At 33.7% G+C, this 23,036-nt stretch overlaps 1 protein-coding gene and 1 long non-coding RNA gene across 3 annotated transcripts in view; one reads left to right on the top strand and one right to left on the bottom strand.

Moving 5' to 3' along the window:
• SOS2 (SOS Ras/Rho guanine nucleotide exchange factor 2) overlaps positions 1-23,036 on the bottom strand; it is an 80,358-nt gene that overhangs the window by 2,104 nt on the left and 55,218 nt on the right. For both annotated transcript variants that reach the window (XM_038544663.1, XM_038544662.1), the window contains 9 exons: positions 20,818-21,040; positions 19,255-19,374; positions 18,941-19,103; positions 15,205-15,322; positions 14,027-14,199; positions 11,205-11,321; positions 9,498-9,759; positions 8,919-8,960; positions 512-621 (listed from right to left, as the gene is read on the bottom strand). In XM_038544663.1, the coding sequence (XP_038400591.1) occupies positions 512-621; positions 8,919-8,960; positions 9,498-9,759; positions 11,205-11,321; positions 14,027-14,199; positions 15,205-15,322; positions 18,941-19,103; positions 19,255-19,374; positions 20,818-21,040 (1,328 nt within the window). The remainder of the gene's footprint in view (positions 1-511; positions 622-8,918; positions 8,961-9,497; positions 9,760-11,204; positions 11,322-14,026; positions 14,200-15,204; positions 15,323-18,940; positions 19,104-19,254; positions 19,375-20,817; positions 21,041-23,036) is intronic.
• LOC111097029 overlaps positions 8,895-23,036 on the top strand; it is a 36,766-nt gene continuing 22,624 nt past the window's right edge. Inside the window, exon 1 of the long non-coding RNA XR_005363237.1 lies at positions 8,895-8,995. This is a non-coding gene — a long non-coding RNA (uncharacterized LOC111097029). The remainder of the gene's footprint in view (positions 8,996-23,036) is intronic.

Genomic DNA, 23,036 nt, shown 5'->3' on the forward strand with positions numbered 1-23,036 from the left:
TCTGCTTTCTGGTCTTCTACTTTTACTTTCCCCAGGGAGGCTTACTGGGATGATTCTCAAAGTGTGATCCAGTAACTAGCAGCATCAGTACCAGTAGGGAACTTGTTAAAAAAAAGCGAATTCCTGGGTCCCACCCTAGACCTACTGAATCTGAAACTTGGCAATAGGGTTTTAACAAGCCTCCCAGGTGATTCTGTTTGAGAATCTGGTTTAAAGTTTGAAGAATGCTTTGACTATTAAAGTTTTTTTCCATTTCTACCAGAAAGTAAACATACTTCTGAGGATCTGTGAAAGTCTGCCCAACCTTTGTTGAAAAAAAAAAAAAAAAATCAACGAGAATTAAGTGATTATTTCAAGTATTTTTTCAAATATAACAACTGAAGTGTTTAAAAACCCTAAAGGGTAGCCAATTATAATTGACAGACTTTTTATAAGAACAAGAACTATTTTGAAGATTCACAGCTTTGAGTAAGTTGAATAAGTTAAGGCAAACCTAAGTCTTATTGACTACCTTGGAATTTGAAGCATCATGATCAAACTTTTTTCGAGGAGGAAGAGGAGGAGGAATCAGTGGCTCTTCACTTAGTTTATGTAAACTACCACATGAACTGAAGAAAGACTCTGGGGGTAAAAAAGATTAGTTTAACCACAATTCACAGTGCAATCATGAGACAAGACTTAATTTCAATCTGTGATCACTTCTGCTATAGCAAATGTCAGACTGTATTACAGTTAACTGTTGGTTTACCTATACTCTTCATTAAACTGTAAGCTTTTTGAGGGCAATGTGTATTTATTTTTGTATCCCTAAGCACTAGTACAGTGGTATTGCTTGGCATATGGCACATACTATAGCTATATGAAAACATGCAACTTAAATAAGATTAATAATGAGATTCTGCTCTCTGAAAAACCTTTTTAAGTCTAAAACAGACAAAACATATTTGTATAAACTGTAATAACTTCCAGAGAAAGATCATACATAATCAGAGACCTTGGGTTTTTGAGGCAGCTAGTATCAGATACATTTCTACACAGGTAATAAAACTTTTAAATAGGAGACCAAAAGGTAGGGCTGTATCAAATAACCCTTTCTCTTTGCAAGTTTTGCAATAATAAAGGACATGTTATATAACCACGTTACAGAGAATTTACAAAATAATATAGTATTCAGGGGTAAATTCTCTGCCAAACAGACACAGAATAAGAATTATTTTCATTTATTTTTGTTTCATATGATAAAAAAAAAATACCTGTAGTTAATGGACCAACTTTATTTGTTGACCAACACTTGTAACCATGTAACTTGTAACAACAGTAACCATGTCTTGTTTATCATTATAATAAGACTGGGTTCAAAGGAACTAGTTGGGAAAGTTGATGAGTTTAATTCTAAACACGCTGAGTATGAACGCCTTATGTGATATCCAAGTAAAGCAGCCAATCTCATTCCTCCATGTAAAAAACTGCTGTCCTGTTCATGTCACTCTGCAGTCACCATATGGGTCCTGTTAGCTCAGGGTATCAAAAGTAGAAAAAGGATTCCTATAGGGTGTTGGCAGATGGTGTGGGAGGTTAAGCAGAGAACCATCTGTTGTAGATATAGCCCTTTTGTCTGACCAGCATCTTTTGCCCTGTCTTTGGAAGCAAACCACTCCTGGTGATAGTGAATCTGTCCCATGTGGTTTAGTTGGCCAATTTGGCCCAGTGCACCCAACTTCAATCAGAGAAATAGCAAGTGCTGGTGAGGATGGTAGAGAATAGAGAACCCTCATGCACTGCTGGTGGAAATGTAAACTGGTGTACCCACTGTGGAAAACAATATGGAGACTCCTCAAAAAAATCAAAAAGAGAAATACCATATGATCTAGTAATTCCACTACTACTTACCCAAAGAAAAGTTAAACACTAATTGAAAAGATGTATGTACTCCTATGTTCACTACATGATTTACAATAGCCAAGAGATGTAAGCAACCCAAATGTCCACCAATAGATGGATAAAGAAGATATTATGGTGTGTGTGTGCGTGCGCGTGCACACACACACGCACACACACTGGATTATTCAGCCACACACACAAAAAAATGACACCTTGCCACTTGCAACTATATGGATGGGTATTAGGCTGAGTGATATAAATCAGACAGAAAAATACAAATACCATCTGATTTCACTTACATGTGAATGCTGAAAAACAAAGTAAAACAAAAGAAACAGACTCATAAATACAGATAACAAACTGGTGGCTGTCAGAGCAGAGGAGGATAAAGGGATGGGCAAATAGGTAAAGGAAATTAAGAGGCACAAACTTCCAGTTATAAAATAAGTAATTAGAGAAATAAAAAGTACAGCATAGGGAATATAGTCAATAATATTGTAATAATATATGGTGACATGGTGACTATGCTTATGGTAAACATTGAGTAATGTAGAGAACTGTCAAATCACAATGTTGTACATCTAAAACTAATATAATATTGTATGTCAACTAGACTTCAATATAAGTATTTTTTTAAATTTATTTATTGGGGACACCTGGGTGGCTCAGTGGTTAAGCATCTGACTTTGGCTCAGGGTGTGATCCTGGGGTCCCTGGATCAAGCCCTGTGTGGGGCTCCCCACAGGAAGCCTGCTTCTCCCTCTGCTTTTATCTCTGCCTCTGTGTCACTCATGAATAAATAAATAAAATCTCAAAAAAAATATATTTATTTATTTTTTTAAAGTAAGCTCTATGCCCAACATGGGGCTTGAACTCATGACCCTAAGATCAAGAGATGCATGCTCTAACCACCAAGTCAGCCAGCTGCCCTAATAATAAATGCTTTTTATAAAGCAAAAAAGAAAAAAAAAAAAAAATGGGCATTGGCCTCATTCTTCACCTTAACATGATCAGATTTTTATATACCTTCCTTTTCATGTATACAGCCCTGTGCTTCGAGAAAGCTGACCTTATCTCATAGCTCCAGAGATGGGGCCTAATTAGACCAAGTCAATCAAAGTAATCCATTCCTTTAGCCAGAGTGACTGATTTAGCTGTAGGCATGTGACCTAGTTCAGACTAGTGAAATGTGAAAGATTTGCTAGCAGCTACTAAAAAAAAGTCCACTGTCCTTCTGGAAAAGCATTCCGCCAGACTGTCTCTATGCTTCTCTCTTTACTTCTTACCTGACTGAACAAAGAAGCACATGACCATTATTGTTCCTGCCACCACTTATAAGACCTTGACGGAAAACAGCCTTACGTACAGTTGATAATTTGGACAAAATAACGAGTTGAAAAGAGACCTGGTCTCTGATAACATCGTTGAGCCACTGACTCAACAAATCTTTATTTCCTTTTAATTTTTTAGATATTTTATTTATTTATTCATGAGAGACACACAGAGAAAGGCAGAGACATAGGCAGAGGTAGAAGCAGGCTTCCTGCAGAGAGCCTAATGCGGGATTTGATCCCAGGATCATGACCTGAGCCAAAGGCCGATGCTCAACCACTGAGCCACCCAGGTGCCCCTGACTCAACAAGTCTTAAAGCAGTCTTCCTCTAGACTTCCAATTATGTGAGTTAGAATGCTTTCTTATTGTTTAAGTCAGACTTAGATGGGTTTTCTCTTCCCTTACAGAAATACACACTCATGGAAGCAGAAAATATCTGAATGATGATGGAAAAGCTGTAAGAGTTTTTGATTATGGGTCTAACTCTACAGTCAGACCACTTGACCGCTATGTTATATCTCTCCATAGCAGGCACTCAATAACCCTTGATAAAGTGTTCACACAATTTTATTTTCTATCAAGAGCACTTATCTACAAGATGAATTTTTGTGTGCACTTTAAATAGCTTCAGTGTTCCAAACTAATAAATGTAGAATAATTTATTAAGTGATTTCTGTAATATTAGTTAGCTATGTAAGTTACTTCTAATTTTTTGACATCCGTCCATCCATTTATTCAACAAATACTGCATACTTGCCACAGTGTCACGTGCTATTCTAAACACTATAGCAATATAGTAGTTAAAAACAACAGCCAAAAATTCATGTCCTTATGGAGCTTATATTCTAGGTTGGGGAGAGAGAATGGATTTGATAATTAAGTAAAAGTATTATGGCTATAAATTAGAATATTAGGTAGGGAAGGTGGATAGGAATAGATAGGAGATTTTAAATAAGGTGACTAGGAGAGACCTCCCTTAAGTGATACTAGGCAAGGGAGCCTACAATGAGGCCAAATAGGTGAAAAACATTCCAAGCAGAAGGAATGACAAAAGCAGAAGTTTTGATGTGGTAATGTGTCTACTGTGTGCAGGAGGCAGAGTAGCTGGAGCAGAATAAGTAATGGGAGAGAACAGTAGATGATAAAGTCTGACATCAATAGAGGCTAAAATACACAGAACCTTCTGGGCCCTTTATTTATTTTTTTGTTTTTATTTTTTAAAAAGATTTTATTTATTTATTCATGAGAGAGACACACACACACAGAGAGAGAGAGAGAGAGAGAGAGGCAGAGACACAGGCAGAGGGAGAAGCAGGCTCCATGCAGGGAGCCCGACGTGGGACTCAATCCCGGGTCTCCAGGATCATGCCCTGGGCCGAAGGCAGGCGCTAAACCGCTATATGGAAAACAGACTGTGGGGAAGGTGGGAAGTTAGGATGCTACTATAATAAACCACTTAAGAGATTATGGTGGTTTGGATCTCAAGGTGATAGCAATGGAGATGGTGAAAAATAGATTCTGAATGTATTTTGAGGGTCAACAAGATTTGTTGATGAATCACATATGGAGTATGAGAAAAAGAGAGAAATAAAATATAACTCTAATATTTTTAGCCTAAGCAATTAGATACAGTTTAGAACTGGGATCAGGAGGCAGTAGGAAGAACAACTTTGGAGGGAATGAAAACAAGTTCAGTTTTGGAGAGGTTAAGTTTGAGATTCTTATTAGGTATCTAAATGGAGATGTTGAATAGGTCACTGAGCATACAGGTCAAAGGTGAAGAGAGAGGTTCTATGTAGAGAAAAAAAATTGGGGAATTATTATATAGATGATATAAGACTGAATGGGCCAACTGAGTGAATGAGAAGGGGTCCAGGGACTGAATCTTGCAGCCTTCCAATCTTTATAGATTGGGATATAAAGAGAAATAGGCAAGAGAGACTAGGGAGCTGAAAGTACACTTAAGAAAACCAAGAGTGTGGGATGAACAATGTGATCTTCATGTATATGACTTCTTCCCCAAATTGGTATTTTGTATAAATGAAGGCAGAAACTTGTCTTTTTTGTTTGCCACCGAATCTATAGTACCTAGGAAGGTAGCTGGTACAATGCAAATATTCAATTTCTTACTGAATAAGTCCAAAGGGTATGAATATTTTTATGGTTTGACACGTTTACAAATTTCCTTCCAAAAGGGTCATACTAATATACTAATTTACAAGGGATAAGTAATGTATGAGAATAACTTTTAACATAGGCTTGCTCATACTTTGATGTGAACTGTCTATCAATGTCCATTGTTAATGGAGTCTTGGTGTTTTTCCCATTGTATGTGAGCAGTTTTCATACATGCTATGTTCTTTCTTTCAGGATTTAGGAAAGTCAGAATTTTATGCAGTTACTCTCAACATTTTCCATTACATTTCAAAATGAACTTTTCTTTACCATATGGAAAACATATTTTACTACCATCTAAAATAATGTCTAGAACTCCTGGGTCTAAAATTGCTTGGTGTTATCATTGTGTCCCCCCAAAAGATATTCTGAAGGGCTAACCCCCAGGGACTGTGAATGTGACCCTTATTTAGAAATAGGGTCTTTATAGATATGTAATCAAGTTAGGATGAAAGTGGACCATAGTCCCGTATGATTGATGTCTTTAGAGGGAGAGGAGAAGGGACAAAGAAACACAGGGAAAAGACGGCCATCTGACAACAGAGGTAGAGACTGAAATACGTACCTAAAGGATGTCGAGGACTGTCAGCAATGGCCAGAAGCTAGAAGAGGCAAAGAAAGATTCTCTCTTACATGCTTCAAGAGGGAGCAAGGCCCTGCCAATACCTTGATTTTGGGACTTATGGTCTCCAGAACTGTGCTCTTTTAAGCCGCTCAGTCTGTGGTACTTTGTTAGAGCAGCACTAGACAAAACATAGTAAATTCATTTCCATTTTTTACTATTGCCATAGTAAAAAACAACAACAAAAAAAAAACAGAACAAGGAAAATAAGAAACATACAAACTTCAGTGAAGCCAGGAAAGATCTGAATCCTGAAGCTTCAATACATAAAGGTAGACTACAGTGTATATGAAGGAAACAAATGGAGAAGGATGAAACCCAAATGTTTATATAGTGATATTGACAAACAGCACTTAATGTGTCCCCATAGAATGAAGGGGGGATTAGGAGTTATAGCATTTGGTATAATGGAAGACATGAGTATGAAAACAGAAGACTTGATTAAATCTATATAATGAGCAATTAAAACTCTGTCGGAGACTGGGGGGTGGTTATTTTCTGGTAAATCTAAACATCAGACTGGGGCCACTAGACTGTGCTGAAAGCACAGATTATCACACTAAATGTTCAGACCCCCTAGACAGAAGATTCAACAGATCTTTCCTTGGAAAAATTAAACAGTCCTAGAAAAGAGGCCTCACAGATTTTGATATTTGGAGATTTCCCAAGTAAAAAACTTCTCATCACTATATTACTCTACAGTGAAACCTACAAGTCAACAAGCTCTGCCCATGGATATATATATACCATTTCCTATCAGTTTATACTGCCTCCCTCTAAAATGCTCTAAAATGTGGAAAGGTAAGGATACCACACAAGAAAGGAAAGCCTCCGATATGAAAGACAAGAGACTAAACTAATAGATGAAACTCAGAAAGGAAATAATACCAGAAATAAATCTTTTTCAAAACATCATAATATCCTATGGAAGATAAGACAGTGAATCCATGAAACCAGAATAACAGGATAATATAAAAAATGGCATGAACAGAGGTAACTAGAGAGAATTTCTTGGAAATTCAAAATCATGATAGATAAAAAAACAAAACAAAACAAACAAACAAACAAAAAAACCCCCAGAACAGTTGGAAGATGAAGTGAGCAAATCTTGCAGAAAACAGAACAAGAAAACAAAGAGATGGAGAAGAAGAGATAAAAGACATGAAAATTGGAGGTTCAATCTAGGATGTAAAATATAAAAAAGGAGCTCCAAAAATGGAGTCAGAGAACACGTTTGGGGGGGAAATTATACACAAAACAATTTAAGGATCACTTTCTAGAAATTAAAGACGTGAATCTCTAAATTTAAAGGGCTTAATAAGTAGACAGCAGAATGAAAGAAAAAAAATGACCCATATTAAAGCAGATCACTGTGAATGTACAGATCATCAAGAATAGAGAGAAGATTCTAAAAGTTTCTTGGATATATTGTGGCAGAAACTTCTATCTCCCAGTGTACCTTTCCTTTTCTTCCTTTTATTAATAGGATCCCATGTATGTTAGCAAGACAAAAGGCTGCCTAGCTCAGACATCTCTTAGTATCCTTTGTAGTTAAGTTTTGACCAATGGAATGAGAGCAGGAGTAATGTGAAGGAATTTCTAGGATGACAACAAAAGAAAGTTCTAGGATGGCAGCTGGGTGAGAGGCCAAGAAAGTAACCAGTCCAAACTGGAGCAGAACAAAAGGGCACCAGGAAGGAGGTTTCCAAGTTAAACGGCAAAACGAAAATCCTGACAACTGTTCTTGGTGGTCTGCCTTATGGAAAACTGTGCTGAGAAAGGCTATGAGAAGACTGAGCAATAGATGTTTAAAAAACCAATCAACAAACAAAAAAAACCCCAAGCATTAATGAATTTATCATTAACTTTGTGAAACAGAGCTATACAAGAAAGGAAGCATAATTGTAGTATTCACTTCCTGATTTAATAGTGAATAGTATTTTCCCCCAAATGTGACAAGTATATTAGCCAGAATAAAGGGCAAAATTCTCATCTATTGTAATAGGAAATCATGACAAAATATCTAAAACTAATGATTCAAAAAAGAAAAATATGAAAACACCATTTAATGTGAAAGTGTCGCTGGAGAACAAGAAAAGAAGTGGGGTGCCACAGGGTAGTGAACTGCTATTAATTTCATTTTCAATGTTTAGCCCTATTTGCCTTTTAAACTGTATACATATATCATTTTGATAAAAATTTAAAAATTAAAATGTAAGATTATAAACATTTAAAAGACTAACCTTACTTTTCTCATAAGAAAGGGACCCTCTTGCTACTAAATTATATACATTTTAGTATGATAGAAGCAGAAGTCCTCCAGATCGGGAGAATTATTCCTGAAACTACTCTGTCCTCCTTGGGTTGTTTTAAACAAATGCCCATAGAAAGAAAGGTGATAGCATTTATGTCATAAATTATGAAATAACTGAGAATGGCAGAATAGTGTTTTACTTAAAGTAACTGCCTTAATTAAATAAGATCATATGAAAAAACAAGTGATTAAGGGCTTGTCTGGGAATCTCATAAACACTTAAGTATATTATCCACCTGGGAAAATGAGTTGGGATGGGAAAGAAGAGAGGCAACTGGTATGAAGTCACTGTTCATTCTGTGCCAAGTAATATGCTAGGGGCTCTACATCGTTATGTCATTTGATCCTTAACTGAGTTGGAGGTGCTAAATAACTTGTTAAGGTCACACAACTCCTAAACCATAGGTAGGTTGTAAAATGATGAAAATGAACTATTGTAAAGTTTAAATAGTACCCAATTGTAAGCAAATAACTTATTTATAAGAATTTCATTCATTTAAAAAATATTTTAATGTTGCTAAAACCCAAATACTCATGTCCAAATTTAAACAACTTGTTTGGTTTCATTAGAATCAATTCAAATCCTTACTTACTTGAATGCGGCAAGAGGACTGGAGCAAAGATGCTATTGCTGCCTATTGGAATGAGAAAAATTAATTTGAAAAGAAAGGTAATATGTATGGTTTTATTTTTAAAATATTTTTGCATAAAATAACAAATATAATAACACAAAGAGTACAGAATTTTATCCTCTATTGACATGTTAGTCTTAAAAGAAATGAACCTGGAATGTTGCCTTTGTAGCTGGCATGTTTTTCCTTTCTTAGCATAAGTAGTTCCCTATCACAGTTTTTTTTAAGTTTCCTTCATAAAACTTACCTGTGTGTTCTCTTATTCTCTATCGCTCCCTATGGAGCTGTAGTGGGGCCCAAAAGGTACTAAATATATCTTTGTTTAATGAATTAGAAAATACTATGCATAAACAATGCATAAATGATGCTTTAGTCCCCTGTGTTAATTATTATTTTCACATTTAAATGCCACTTTCCACACTAGCATAGTGTGCAAAGGATTCTATGGTTCCCTAATCAAAATGATGAGAAGAATTATCTGAAACATAACATTCCTCTTTTTATGGTTTACATCGTAAATGATTTACATCAAATACATACCACAGGAACTGTTGAGATCCACATCTAAAAACACACTAAGGTCTGAAGAAGCAGATACTGGTGGAGTAGATGGTGTATTTGGAGAGGTTGGTGCTGACACAGTTGATTCAAGATCAGTTTCAGCAATCCGACTAAAGCTTATTTTATATGGTTCTCTTTCTAACGGCATTGGATGACCTCGTAAAGTGCCTGAGGTAGAGCCATGTCGGCCTGTATTCGGCCGTATTCCAGGAGATTTTAAAGAGAAAGTTGATTTCCTAGGCTAGGAAAAGCAAACATAACTACCATTACTAATGTGCACATACTTTATTTTTGTGGCTTAACTCTACCTTATTAATTCTTAGCATATTGTTAAAAGAGTACAATAAAATCCCAATCTGCATAACAGCCTGTAATATTCTAGTAGAATACTTGGGGATTTGATTGGCTTAATTTTAAGAGGGACCTGAATACAAGTAAACCTCTTTTCATTCTGCAGAAATAAAATTCTTGAAACTCTGTGTGAAAACTTGTTCCTCCCCAAACACTTAAACCTAAATTTCTTCAAATCATTGATATCAATTTTACATGTATTTACTGTAGACATAATACATGCAATATATGTTAGGTGCATCAGGAAAAAAAAAAAAAAGACCATTTTTTTTCTTTCTAACAGTAAATGACCAACCTCCATTAACAGCACTTTCAAGTTTTTGGAGAAAATGGTCTCTCACCCTCCACCCCCCTTTTTAAACTCTCACAGTAGTAACCTAATGAAAAAACATGGACTCAGATTTAGATAACTTGAGTTAAAATCTCAAGTGTGCTGATATCTAGCTTCGCAGCCTTAAAAAATTTATTTAATAACTTCGAGCCTCAGTTTCTATGTTTGTAAAATGAGAATAAGATCTATATCATACAACTCTTGTGGAGATAACATGAAACTATCCAGCTTACTGCTTGGCCCAATGTAGGTATGTTGTAAGTATTTTTAAAGGTTTTATTTTTTTTTATTATTTATTTGAGAGACAGAGAGTGTGAGAGATCATGAGCAGAGGGGAAGGGCAAAGGGAGAAGCAGACTCCCTCCTCCTCAGCAGGGAGCCTGATACAGAACTCAATCCCAGGACCCTGGGATCATGACCCTCATGAGCTGAGGCAGACGCTTAACCACCTGAGCCACCCAGGCATCTTTATAGGTGTTTTTCATTCCTTCCACATCTTGCTTTCTGTTCAACTACTTAGAATTGGTCTTCTACTACTTCTGTTGCCACTGGAAACCCAAGAATAACTAGGACCTGTAGCAGCAAATTTTAGTGTGAAGTTCATTCTAGTGGCAACCACAGACTATGGCGCTCTAATGATAGGCCAGGCCAGAAGAACCATGATACATACACTTGCTTACTCCTTTTCCTGGTCTTTTCATTTCCTATTCCATTCCCTGGTCATTTACAGCTCTCACTTTCTGAGAACATTCCCTCTTATACCAGGAAGGCTTAAAAGCTGACAGATAAATAAATCCTACTAAGATAAAGGTTAATCCAGATTTTATCAAAAAGCTAACATTGCTTCCTATAGTACCTACCACTTTAGAAATAGTATAGTACTGCAAAACAAAGGACTGAAAAAGTTATTTGAATAAATCAGAATTTTAATAGTAATACGTTATTAAACAATGAAGATAATATTGTTTTAACACACAATTTTTCCAAAATTGTACTGAACTTACAAATCGAGGTGGCTGTTTGCAGTTTCGGGGCTCAATTTCTAGTGACTTGTTGAACAAATAATCTGTAAACTCCTTTTCAGAAGCATTTCCCATGGGGTTAAGGTTTTCAAAGAATCTCTGGAATTAAACAAATTTTCCTAAGTATATGTTTTAGATCTTACTGGAATATGTATTTCAGCAGTTTAAAACAAAAAAATATATATATTAACAAGTTAAAGGACTGTAATATCTGAGAGTTCATAAGAATTGTTGATTCTAATCTCTCTACTTTCAAATAAAATTGTACAATTTCTATGGGAGTTGTATATTCTAGTCTTCATTTTCTATTAAAAAGATGGACAGATTTTCATTTGTTACCATCTTAATGGTTCAATATCCCTCAATATTATCCCTAGTCATTATAGCAAGATGATTATCACCAGTAAACTTATCAAAAGTGTTGACAGTTTAACAGAATTATGGTTATAATTCACAATGAGACTTTTTTAAAAAAAAGATTTTATTTTTCAGTAATTTTTACACCCAACGTAGGGCTCGAACTTACAACCCTGAGATCAAGAGTCACATGTTCCATCAACTGAGAAAGCCAAGTGTCCACAATGACACTTTTTTTTTGACACTTTTGATAATCAGAAAAAAAACAGAGATAAGCTGGATTAAGTTCTAGTCAGAAGTAATTTCGAGAACAATTATAAATCTATCTGTGATAGTCTCTAGTAAAATAACCCTTCTGTTTCAAGAAAAAGAAATTTTCTAACCTTGTATTTAAGTTTTTAGATTGAAAATTTAGATGATTTAGCAAAGGATAAAAAGTAATATAAATAGCAATCTCACCAACCAGAGATCTGTTACCATTTTACTCTTACAGAGTATCATTCCAATGTTTCTACTGTGTGAATATATGTATATATACAAATATTCGTTTTGTTTTTTCTTTTATTTTGCAAAATTGGGCCCACACCAGTTGTTTTTTAACCTTTTTTTAGTTTATGTTCAATATTTTCCCATGTGGTTTACTTATTTTACAAATACAAACTTTAGCTCTACAGTCTTTAATCATATGGATTTTCCAGAATTTATTTCACCAATCTCCACAGTGGTGCTTTCTAATTCTTTGTATTACAATAATAATTATATTTATTAACTTCTAGTGCATAAATTTTCTGTACATTTTGATGATTTCCTCAGAAAAATGCTTTAGAAGCAAATTATTGGATTTAACTTTATTTAATTTTGAAGAGATTCATAAGTATATATAAAAATAAGTACTGGGTTTTCACTTTAACGGTGGGCAAAATGAGCTATAGATTTTCTGATAAAAAATTCTCCCACTTTTCAGGCATTCTGCCAATGTCAAGAAAATTGTATTAGCTCTTTAACAATATTGAAACAACTTGTTCTTATATTCAAGTTAGCTGTTCATATTAAATCATATGAGCCAAGAGTAATTTAAAGACTTACAAAGTTCTAATAGCAGTGTTCTTGATTTTCTCAACCTTTACTTTTTAATACAATTCATTAGCTTGATTAACTATGGCCTGATAAGTGAATGTCCCCATACCTCCATAAAGAATGCTTTAAATGATGGCGGAAGTCTAGACCAGATCATAAAAACCTAATGGAGTTACTGAGATATGAATGTTAAAAGTACTATTTCATAAATAAATAATAAATAAATAAATAAATAAATAAATAAATAAATAAATAAATAAAGTGCTATTTCAAATATACCCATCTATAATTTAACATGATTTTTCTGGGAAAATATATTATAAACTCCGCATCACAGAGGGTTGGCCCCATGATGAGGGAAGAGAATGACATATAGGACGACCAGCAGCTTGTCACCATTTTCTTTAGAGTAGGTAACTGTCTACATTTTCATCATGGTACACTTTAGGTCATTCTTTCTTAGGGCTTTAGAGTATTTTGTTTTAAACTGGGAACAAAGAATAGTTACCATCTTACAATTTAGGAGGGTGAGAGTCAGAGTGGCCATTTTCACTTACTATGCCTGACCTGCAGACTAAGTCTGAAAGTTGAGCACAATTTGTAATGTGACAGGTGAACTGATAAGTTATATGTTCTGAATTTCAAATAAGTATAACACAATTCACTTGACATACATAGTATCATAATTTACTATGATTTTGAAGGTATCCGACATTTTATAGTACCACAGAATCAATGTTATAAACTATTGCTCAAAATAGAATATCAGGTAGAGTGTTTAAAAAGAAATCATTTTTTGCTCTATCAAACTGACCTCCTCCTCTATTTAAACCCAGTTTTCTTATGAAGAAATTAATTATTTGATATTAGATTGGCACATGTAAAATATCTAAAATGGGTATCAACCAATGACAGTACTAGCAGTGGATTTTCTTTTTACTACATGGACAGAGAGTTTCATTCCATTTCATCATTCATTTTTTGAATCATCATTCAGTTTTATTATTGAAAGTATTACTTGAACCAGATGCATGAAGAAGCAATGCTCTCAAGAAAAAGTACCTAATAATATGTATTTTTTAAGATATTATTTTTAAGTAATCTCTACACCCAACATGGGGCTCAAACTTACAACCCTGAGATCAAGAGTTATCTGCTCTACTGAATGAGCCAGCCAGGTACCCCAGCACCTAGAAATATTCATAACTGTAGATTATTAGCACAGAATACCTAATATTTACCACTTCTATCTAATGATTAATTATTAACTTACTATATTATTTTTATAGTAAAATAAGTAGCATAATGTGTGGTTATGATATTTCTTACAGATTGCAGAGGATTTTAAGATAAGCAAAGAAAATATTTACCCTCATTTCTGGTTCTATCCGTAAACAGTAAGGTTGATTCTGATACTGCTGAATTTCTCCAGTAATTTCAGCTACTTTCCTCCTCTTACTGAAATTGATTAAATCTTTCCCTTTCTTTTTTAAAAAATCATTATTCCCTTCTTCAGTTTTCAGAATATTTGTTAAATATATTCCTAGTAAAAAAGAGTATTTGAAGAAAAGTTATAAAATTTGTTACTTAATCAATCATTTGAAAAAACAATTGATCTACTAAAGTTGAAAGACATCCTATAATCCAGCAATTCTACCCCTATAATGTTGGTAAGACTCTGATAGGCTTATTAATTAATTTTACATTAGGAATTTTTTAACATGTAAAGAATTTAAAATAAAAAGAAAATTAGGGTTTAGGAAAGGCTTAATTTATTCCTTAAACTAACAGCTTAATATAACAGGAAGGATTCATTCACAAAATCGGTGTTAAATCTGTTCTAACCATTTTAATATTTGATTATAAATATTTAATGCCAATGAACTTAAATAATGATCAATAAATTAATTTTAAACCAATTCTGGTGATAAGATTATAGATCTATAAACTAATTCTGTTTTTCCAAAGCCCATCATTTAGATAGAAAAAGAATTATTCCTCACTCTGGGACAGTAAGAAAGTTTTTAGCTCCTTTCTCATACATAATTATGGATTCATTTAAATCAATGGCTCAACTGGGGGCAATTTTGTCCCCTAAGGACTATTTGTGATCGTCTGGAGACATTTTTTATTAACACAGCCAGTGCTGCTCTTTGTGTGCGTGCATGTATGTGTGTGTGTGTATACACAGGCATGCATGTTTGAACGTTCAAAATTCCTATGTTGAAATCCTAATGCCCAATGTGGTATTAGAGATGGGACCTTTGGGAGGTGCTTGAATCCTGAGAGTAGAGCCCTCATGAATGGGATTAGTACTCTTCTAGAAAGACCTCACAGAGCTCCTTACAACAACACTTTAATTATCATAACCTCTATTTTAAAGATAAGGAAATAGAGACCTTAAAGTTTTATTTATCAATATAAACAGCTAATAAAAGTAGATATGTTCAGATATAAAAATCACGACAATTTGCTTTTAAAGGCTGGTCTCTTTTGGCTACAACAAACTATCTCAAATATAAATATAAATCCATATTCAGTAACTTACCAAAAAAAGGCACACAAGGTGGATTGATTGACTTAAGTTTTACTAGGTATTTTTTAAAGTGATCTTGACTTAATTCCACAGCTTCATCCAAAATTCTCCTTTTTCTTTCCTGCAATGCCTTTAAAATATATAAATTGAGTGTAATTTGTTTTTTACAATTCAATCATATTTTATGAACACAAAGCTTGGAATTTTATAAAATTTTGCACGTATCCAAAAAACAATTTTTATTTTTATTTATTTATTTTTTTTAAACTTTTTTTTTTAATTTTTATTTATTTATGATAGTCACACACACAGAGAGAGAGAGAGGCAGAGACACAGGCAGAGGGAGAAGCAGGCTCCATGCACCGGGAGCCCGACGTGGGATTCGATCCCGGGTCTCCAGGATCACGCCCTGGGCCAAAGGCAGGCGCCAAACCACTGCGCCACCCAGGGATCCCCCAAAAAACAATTTTTAAAATTAAAGATGAGAAGTATTTCTTCCAGCACCTGCCTGAAATAATTTCTCATATCTATAAATATAAAACTAAAAACTTAGTTTTTTCTAATATAAATTAGAAGATTAAGCAATAAAAAATTCTTCCTTAGGACCTTATTAGTTATAAATCTGATTAGCCAGCATTTCAAATTACAGTTTATAGGAGAGGATAGAATCCTGAAGCATTCAAATATTTTTCTACTGAGAGGCCTTTTGGGGATAAGTGTAAGGTTTTGGTGAGGAGGAGATGGCTGGGGGAGGGAGAGAAAATTGAACAAAAGTTTAGTAAACCAAGTAAGCAAAGATATTTCTTTTATATTTCATTGTTACATTTTTTTGTTACAAATTAATTATTTTTAACCTGGTAAGTACATACACATACACACACACACACACACACACACACACAGGCACGCACAAATCCACAGCAAGCATTACACTTAATGGAAAACTGTCCACTGTATTTCCTTTAACTTAAGGAAAAAGCAAAAGTGATTACATCCTAACTTCTATTCAGTATTCTACATCAGTCCTAACACGGCATGAATGAGAAAAATAAAGAAAATGAAAGAAAAATTGTCAATATTCACAGAGGATATAATAGTCTGTGAAAAAAAAAATCTACATATGGAGTGCTAATGAAAGAATTTAGCACTGTTGCTGGATATAAACCGACCAACAGGCAAAAAATCAACTGTATTTCTAGGTATCATCATCAATAAAGATAAAACAAGATCTTAAAAAATATTCTAATATAAATCTAACCAAAGAGGTAGAAGATCATCAAGAAAACCGTAACACTTTATTAAATGAATAAACAAATGGAAAGATATACATGTTCATGGTTTGGAAGACTCACTGTAAAATTGTCAGTTGTTCACCAGCTGAACCAATACAATTTATAGAACCAAAGCAATTTCTATCAAACTTTCAATAAATATATGGAAGCAACTGGCTAACCATATGGAACAAAATATGAAATTAGACTCCAACCTCACCCCATGCTCAAAACTTATTTCAGTTGAAGACTGAATGTGAAAGACAAAACATTAAGATAATAGAGGAAAACTGGTTAAACAAGGCACCAAAAAGCACAATATACAAGATAAATAAATTTGACTACTTTAAGAACTCTTGGTTCATCAAAAGACAGAAAAAAAGGTGAAAAGGGAAGTTTCAATCTGGGAAGAGGTATTTACAACACACATAACTGAAAAAGGATTGAAATCCAGTATGTAGGAGAACTCATACAGATTCAAAAGAAAAACTCAACAATCAAAAAGTCAAAAAATTTCCATAAGAAGGAATACAAAGAGCCAATAAACATTTAAAAAGAGGTTCAAACTCAGTGAAAATCAGGGGTTTATGTATCAAAACCACAAGATTGGAAAACGAAAAGAACTGACAAGATCAAGTCCTGGTGAGAATGTAAAATAACTAGAAGTCATACATTTCTGGTGGGAGTATAAACTGGTAAAATTATTTGGGGAAACAATCTGGCATTATCTAGCCATAACCTATTACGTAGTAATTCTACTTCTAGGTAAATAACTTAGAGAATTTTGTGCAATAGGATACACCTAGAAATGTTCATGGTACTATTACTGATAATAGCCCCATACTGGAAATAATCCAAATGGCCATTAACAAACAAACAAACAAATAAATAAAATTTTAGTAAATTTATTCCTATAATATGATACAGCTATAAAAAAGAATGAACTATAGCAGTAAGAAACAACCTGGATGAATTTTAGGAAGATAATAATGTTGAGTGAAAAAAGTCTTTGAAGAATTATATTCATATATAATTAAGAAACATGCAAAATGAAAGAGTACATTGTTTAGAGATATAAATAAGTAAAACTATAGAAAAAAATAACAAAATTCAGAAAGGTAACTGAAGGAGTGAGGATGGAGATGGAATTGGGAGGAGTTCTTAAACTGGATACCAGGTATATCCAGTTCTTTGTATTTTTATCCTTTCTGCCTTATATATATTTTATAAATATTGTTCTGTACCCAATATTTTATGAAACTAAAACTTAACCTCTCAAAATAGAGATGCCTAGGTGGCTCAGTGGTTGAGCATCTGCCTTTGGCTCAGGGCGTGATCCTGGTGTCCAGGATTGAGTCCCACATTGAGCTCCCTGTGAGGAGCCTGCTTCTCCCTCTGCCTATGTCTCTGCCTCTCTCTCTCTCTGTGTCTCTCATGAATAAATAACCTCTCAAAATAAATACACTACTTTAGAATTTTCAAAATCAGAATTAAAATTATTAATCTGTTAAATAGATTAGTGTTTGGCAATATTCAACTATTAATATTCTTCATATATAAAAAGTTCATACAAATCAATAAAATGCAAACACCCAAATAGAAAAATACTTATATAAAAACAGTTTGCCCTCCACTCTCTTCTGATCATAATCCATCAAAAGAACTAATGTTAAGAAAAGAGTATCTTTCCATACTCTTCTCAATGCTCATGCAATTCCACTAGCATGCTTAGGGTTTTTTCTGTTTTTATGTTATATAAAAACAAAATCATATTATATTCATTATTCTAAAGGCTTTTTATGGCTTTCTCCCTAAAATATCACAAATATTAATTTAAACAATACACACAGATGCTATTCATTTTTTTTTAGCTGAACAATATTCTACACTATAGATGTAGAACAACATATTCAGTCATCCTATTCAAGGACATACAGGTTGTTTCTTGTTTTCTACTACTACAATTAAAACTGTAGAAACTACATCTTTGTACATTAACTTTACAGTCTGGCACTTTTATTTCTGGGCCCAGGAGTATGTGTATTTTGACCTTAACATATACGTTCTGTATCTTCTAAATTTTCTATAACAAATGCTAAACATATACTATTTTGTAATTTAAAAAACTTCTTTTTTAATTTTAGAAAGATTTCTCTCCATTTACTCTTTGACTTTACACTAAAAGGTGATTAAGTTCTATATTTATATCTAAAATGTTTGTCATTTATCTGAAATAATCAGTGTGCCATTGGAAAAATCCATTTGGAACTTTATAACATTTAGGTAAACATACTAAACAGAGTCACAAGCCCCATATTCTTTGATGAATTCTAGGCACACTAGCGTATACTAAGGTATTTAAGGGAATAAGATGATTTGTAAAGGATTTAGTCAAAAGATTACTGGTAGAAGCAATTTCTTTTACCATCAATTGTATCTCCCCCAAAAAAGATGAAATATTTAAGCCTAAAACTTACCTCAAAAGTATGGTCTAGTCTGTACACTGATACTGAATTTACTGCACTGACTATCTCCAATACACCATTGAAATTATTCAAATCTTGAAAAACTTGCAGAATTTCTATAATTCTGCTTAGTATTGCCACCCGTTCTTCAAAATTTTCTGCTTCCACAATGCACCTAACCAAAGAAAAAAAAATTTCATGGCTTAAAAAGCAATTTCCTCACCTCACATAAAAAAGAAACATATTTTTAGCCAGAATTTAAGCTTATAGATGACTGAGAATTATGATTATTAAGAAGTAGTAAGACACAATAAGTAAACACTTACTTTTCAAACCAAAGGGTGAGATTCGTGGTATGGCGAATCATTTTTAATAAATTTGGAGAATTTATTTCTTTATCTTCTTTGGTCCATACACTCCCTACAAGTTCAGAAGGTTGGACTTTCCTGTGGAATAAAAAAAAAATCATGCAACTTAACCTACAAAGGATTAGCATGAAAATTATTTAAAGATCTCTTAACACTGAGTAAGACAAAGATAGCCCAAAAGATAAATGGACAAACACATGAACAGGTTTAAATCACAGAGGACTTGACTCAAATAGTCACATAAACATGAAATAATAGTTTCTCTCTTATTCAGGGAAGAGAACATTAAACCACAATAAAATCCCATTTTATTCCTGTCAGACTAATGAAAGTCTAATAGTACCAAATGGGTAAAGATGGACATCCAACACTGATGTACAAGTAAAGACTGATACAGCCATTCTGTAAGGCAATGTAGCAATATCTCATAATACTGTAGATATACATATTAGATCACCCCACCCTTCTATCTAGACACATACTCTGGAGACACCAGGTTACAAGAAAACATTTCTAAGTATATTCAGTTAAGCAGTCATTATTTCCAACAGTGAAAAAAATCACAACCTAGAAGCTCATCATCACGAGATTGGATAGAATATGGAGCATTTATTTTATTTTTTTTTAATTTTTTTTAATTTTTTATTTATTTATGATAGTCACACACACAGAGAGAGAGAGAGAGAGAGAGAGGGGGGCAGAGACACAGGCAGAGGGAGAAGCAGGCTCCATGACCAGGAGCCCGACGTGGGATTCGATCCCGGGTCTCCAGGATCGCGCCCTGGGCCAAAGGCAGGCGCCAAACCGCTGCGCCACCCAGGGATCCCTGGAGCATTTATATAATAGAATACCACACAGTAATTAAAATAAGCAAACCATACTTATATTCATCAACTTGATCAAATGCCAGAAACAATTTTAGTGCAAAACATGTTGCTGACTGATACATAAATATCAACTGTTTTAAAATCTCCAAAACAGTGTTATATATTATTTACCAATGTATGTATGTGTATAAAGACAAACATAGGAATAATAAACACCAAATACAGTGTAGTGGTTATTGGAAGAAAGTAGAATAAAATTGGGAAGAATTAGTCAGGATTTCAATTGTATTTGTAAGGCTTTTGCTGTTCATGGGCCCTCATTATATAATTTTCTACATTAAAAAAAATACCTGAATTACTCAATAAAAAATTGAGAAGAATAGATTAAATTACTGTATATAGTGAGCTAGGATACCTAATTTAAAAAATCGACCAGTGGCATACCCATCAATATCCTATAGACTTTGGCTATTAATTAAAAAAAAGTTTTTAATCAGTAGATTCAAATACAGTTTTGCTAACAGTTTTTAAAATAAGTTTTCTTAGGTGATTCTATGGTTTCACCAGAAATTTAGTTTATAAACCAATGTCAATGTTTTACATGTTACTCTTCTTCCATAATACATATATCACTTAACAAAGGTATATTCAAGATTCTTGAAAATAGAGCAGCAAATGAACATTAACAGTCTACCTGTAGAGATCAGATTCCAAAAGTGTCAGCTGACGTGCAATTTCTATTGGATGCAGTGTCATGAGATCAAATGTTTCAAACTGTCCTGGTCTGCTGATATGCCATTCAATTGGTGGAGGTGGACTTTCAAAGGTAATATTATGGCTTATTCCATTTGCCTGAGCTTGTTTCTTCCTCTTGATGATCTTAGCAATTGACTCTACCCATTTCTTCATAGCTTTTCCTAGATAAGAACACAAACAAAAATACCTTTTAGTTGACAGACATAATGGCAAAACTTTGTATTAATATTTAACAATTATCAACTCATGACCAATTTTTGTTTCACCTAACCCCACTCATGTTCTCCTTCTACTCTCTAAATTATTTTGAAAGAAATATAAATTTGGCTCAGTTGGAAGAGCATTCAACTCTTGATCTTGGAGTTGTGAATTTAAGCCTCATGTTGGGTACATAGAATACTTAAAATAAATAGTTAAACTTGAAACAAATGTCCTATTATTTCATTCATATTTAAGCATGTATCTAAAAATTAAAGACTTTTTTTTAATTTAAAGACTTTTTAAAATGGCAATAACATTATCATACATATAAATGACAATAACTTCTTAATATCATCAAATATATAATTAGTGCTTAGATTTCCCTGACTCCTTCATAAATGTTTTCTAACAGTTGGTCTGTTTGAAATAGGGTCTAAAGAAGATCTACAAATTGCAGTCAATGTCTCAAGTCTTTTTTAATCTATAGGTTCTCCTTTTCTCTCTCATTTTTGCTCGCAATTTACTTGTTAAAATGGAATCATTTGCCTTGTGTTATTTCTCAAGTCTGAATTTTTCCAATTCTGTCCCTGTGGTATCATTTGCATTGCTTCTTGGTCTCCTATTTTTTCTCTAAATAAGACACACACAGACATATTCTGATTCAGGATCAATTTTTTGACATGAATACCTATAAGAATATAGGTATTCAACAGCAGGCATATAATGTCCAGTTGCTTCTTTATAATAGTACTAGGGAGTTGAAAAATATTGATATTCTAATTCCATCATTCCTTCTTCATTTATTAGTTAAAATACATTTATAAAAAGAAACATCCCTCAGGGTGCCTGAGCAGCTCAGTTGGTTAAGCAGCCAACTCTTGATTTCCGCACAAGTCATGATCTTAGGGTCCTGAGATTGAGCCCCACAGGGCTCTGCACTCAGTGAGGAGTCCACTTCAGGATTCTCTTTCTCCCTCTGCCCCCCCTCCACTTGCTCACTCTCTCTCTCTCTAAAATAAATAAAAAGGTGTTTTTTTTTTTTCCCATTTTAAGATTATTTATTTATTTATTCATGAGAGACACAGAGAGAGAGAGAGAGAGGGAGAGACATAGGCAGGGGGAGAAGCAGGCTCCCTGCAGGGAGCCGGATGCAGGACTTGATCCCAGGACCAATCCTGAGCCAAAGGCAGATGCTCAACCACTGAGCCATCCAGGTGCCCTATAAATAAATAAGTCTTAAAGAAAAGAAAAAAAAAAAGAAACTTTTCTTCACCAACTATTTAGTTATTGCGGAGGTATAACCTATTCAAGAAAGGCCTTTAAAAAAAAAAAAAAGAAAAAAGAAAAAAAAAAAAAGAAAGGCCTTTAGACATTAACATAACCATTTACTTGTGTTATCCTAATACGTGTGTATTTTAGAAGTTTCTTAAATCATATATAGTCTAGCACCTTCATTAAGAACATAATGCAAAAAAAAATAGTAAAAAAAAATAGTACCATAAACAATTTTAAGGCAAACATGATAAAAATATATCTTAAACATCTCAAAGTTGAAGCAAAGAGATCACATTCTCTATTTTAAGCAAAATTCCCCCTAAGTAAGAAAACAGTAGGATGAGATAAGCTAGGCTTAAAGTATTCTTTTTTTTTTTTTTTTTAATAGTAAGCTCCACACTGGGCTTAAAATATTCTTTTTTTTTTTTAAATATTCTTAATTAGTGTTTTATCCGTCAGATAAATTTTCTTGATTCAATATACATTTGTTTAAAGGTTCATGGTCTAGAGTTTCATTTCATTACTGTGCTCTAAAATTTTAGGTAGGAAACTCTTACTTTTTAGTAGCTAAAAATATACTGAAAACTTTTATAAGAGAAGTAAATATTATTATTTTTAAAGATTTTACTTATTGGGATGCCTGGGGGCTCAGTGGTTGAGCATCTGCCTTTGGCTCAGGGC

This window comes from Canis lupus, chromosome 8 (genome assembly GCF_011100685.1).
Source record: "Canis lupus familiaris isolate Mischka breed German Shepherd chromosome 8, alternate assembly UU_Cfam_GSD_1.0, whole genome shotgun sequence".
In the NCBI taxonomy this organism is placed as follows: domain Eukaryota; kingdom Metazoa; phylum Chordata; class Mammalia; order Carnivora; family Canidae; genus Canis; species Canis lupus.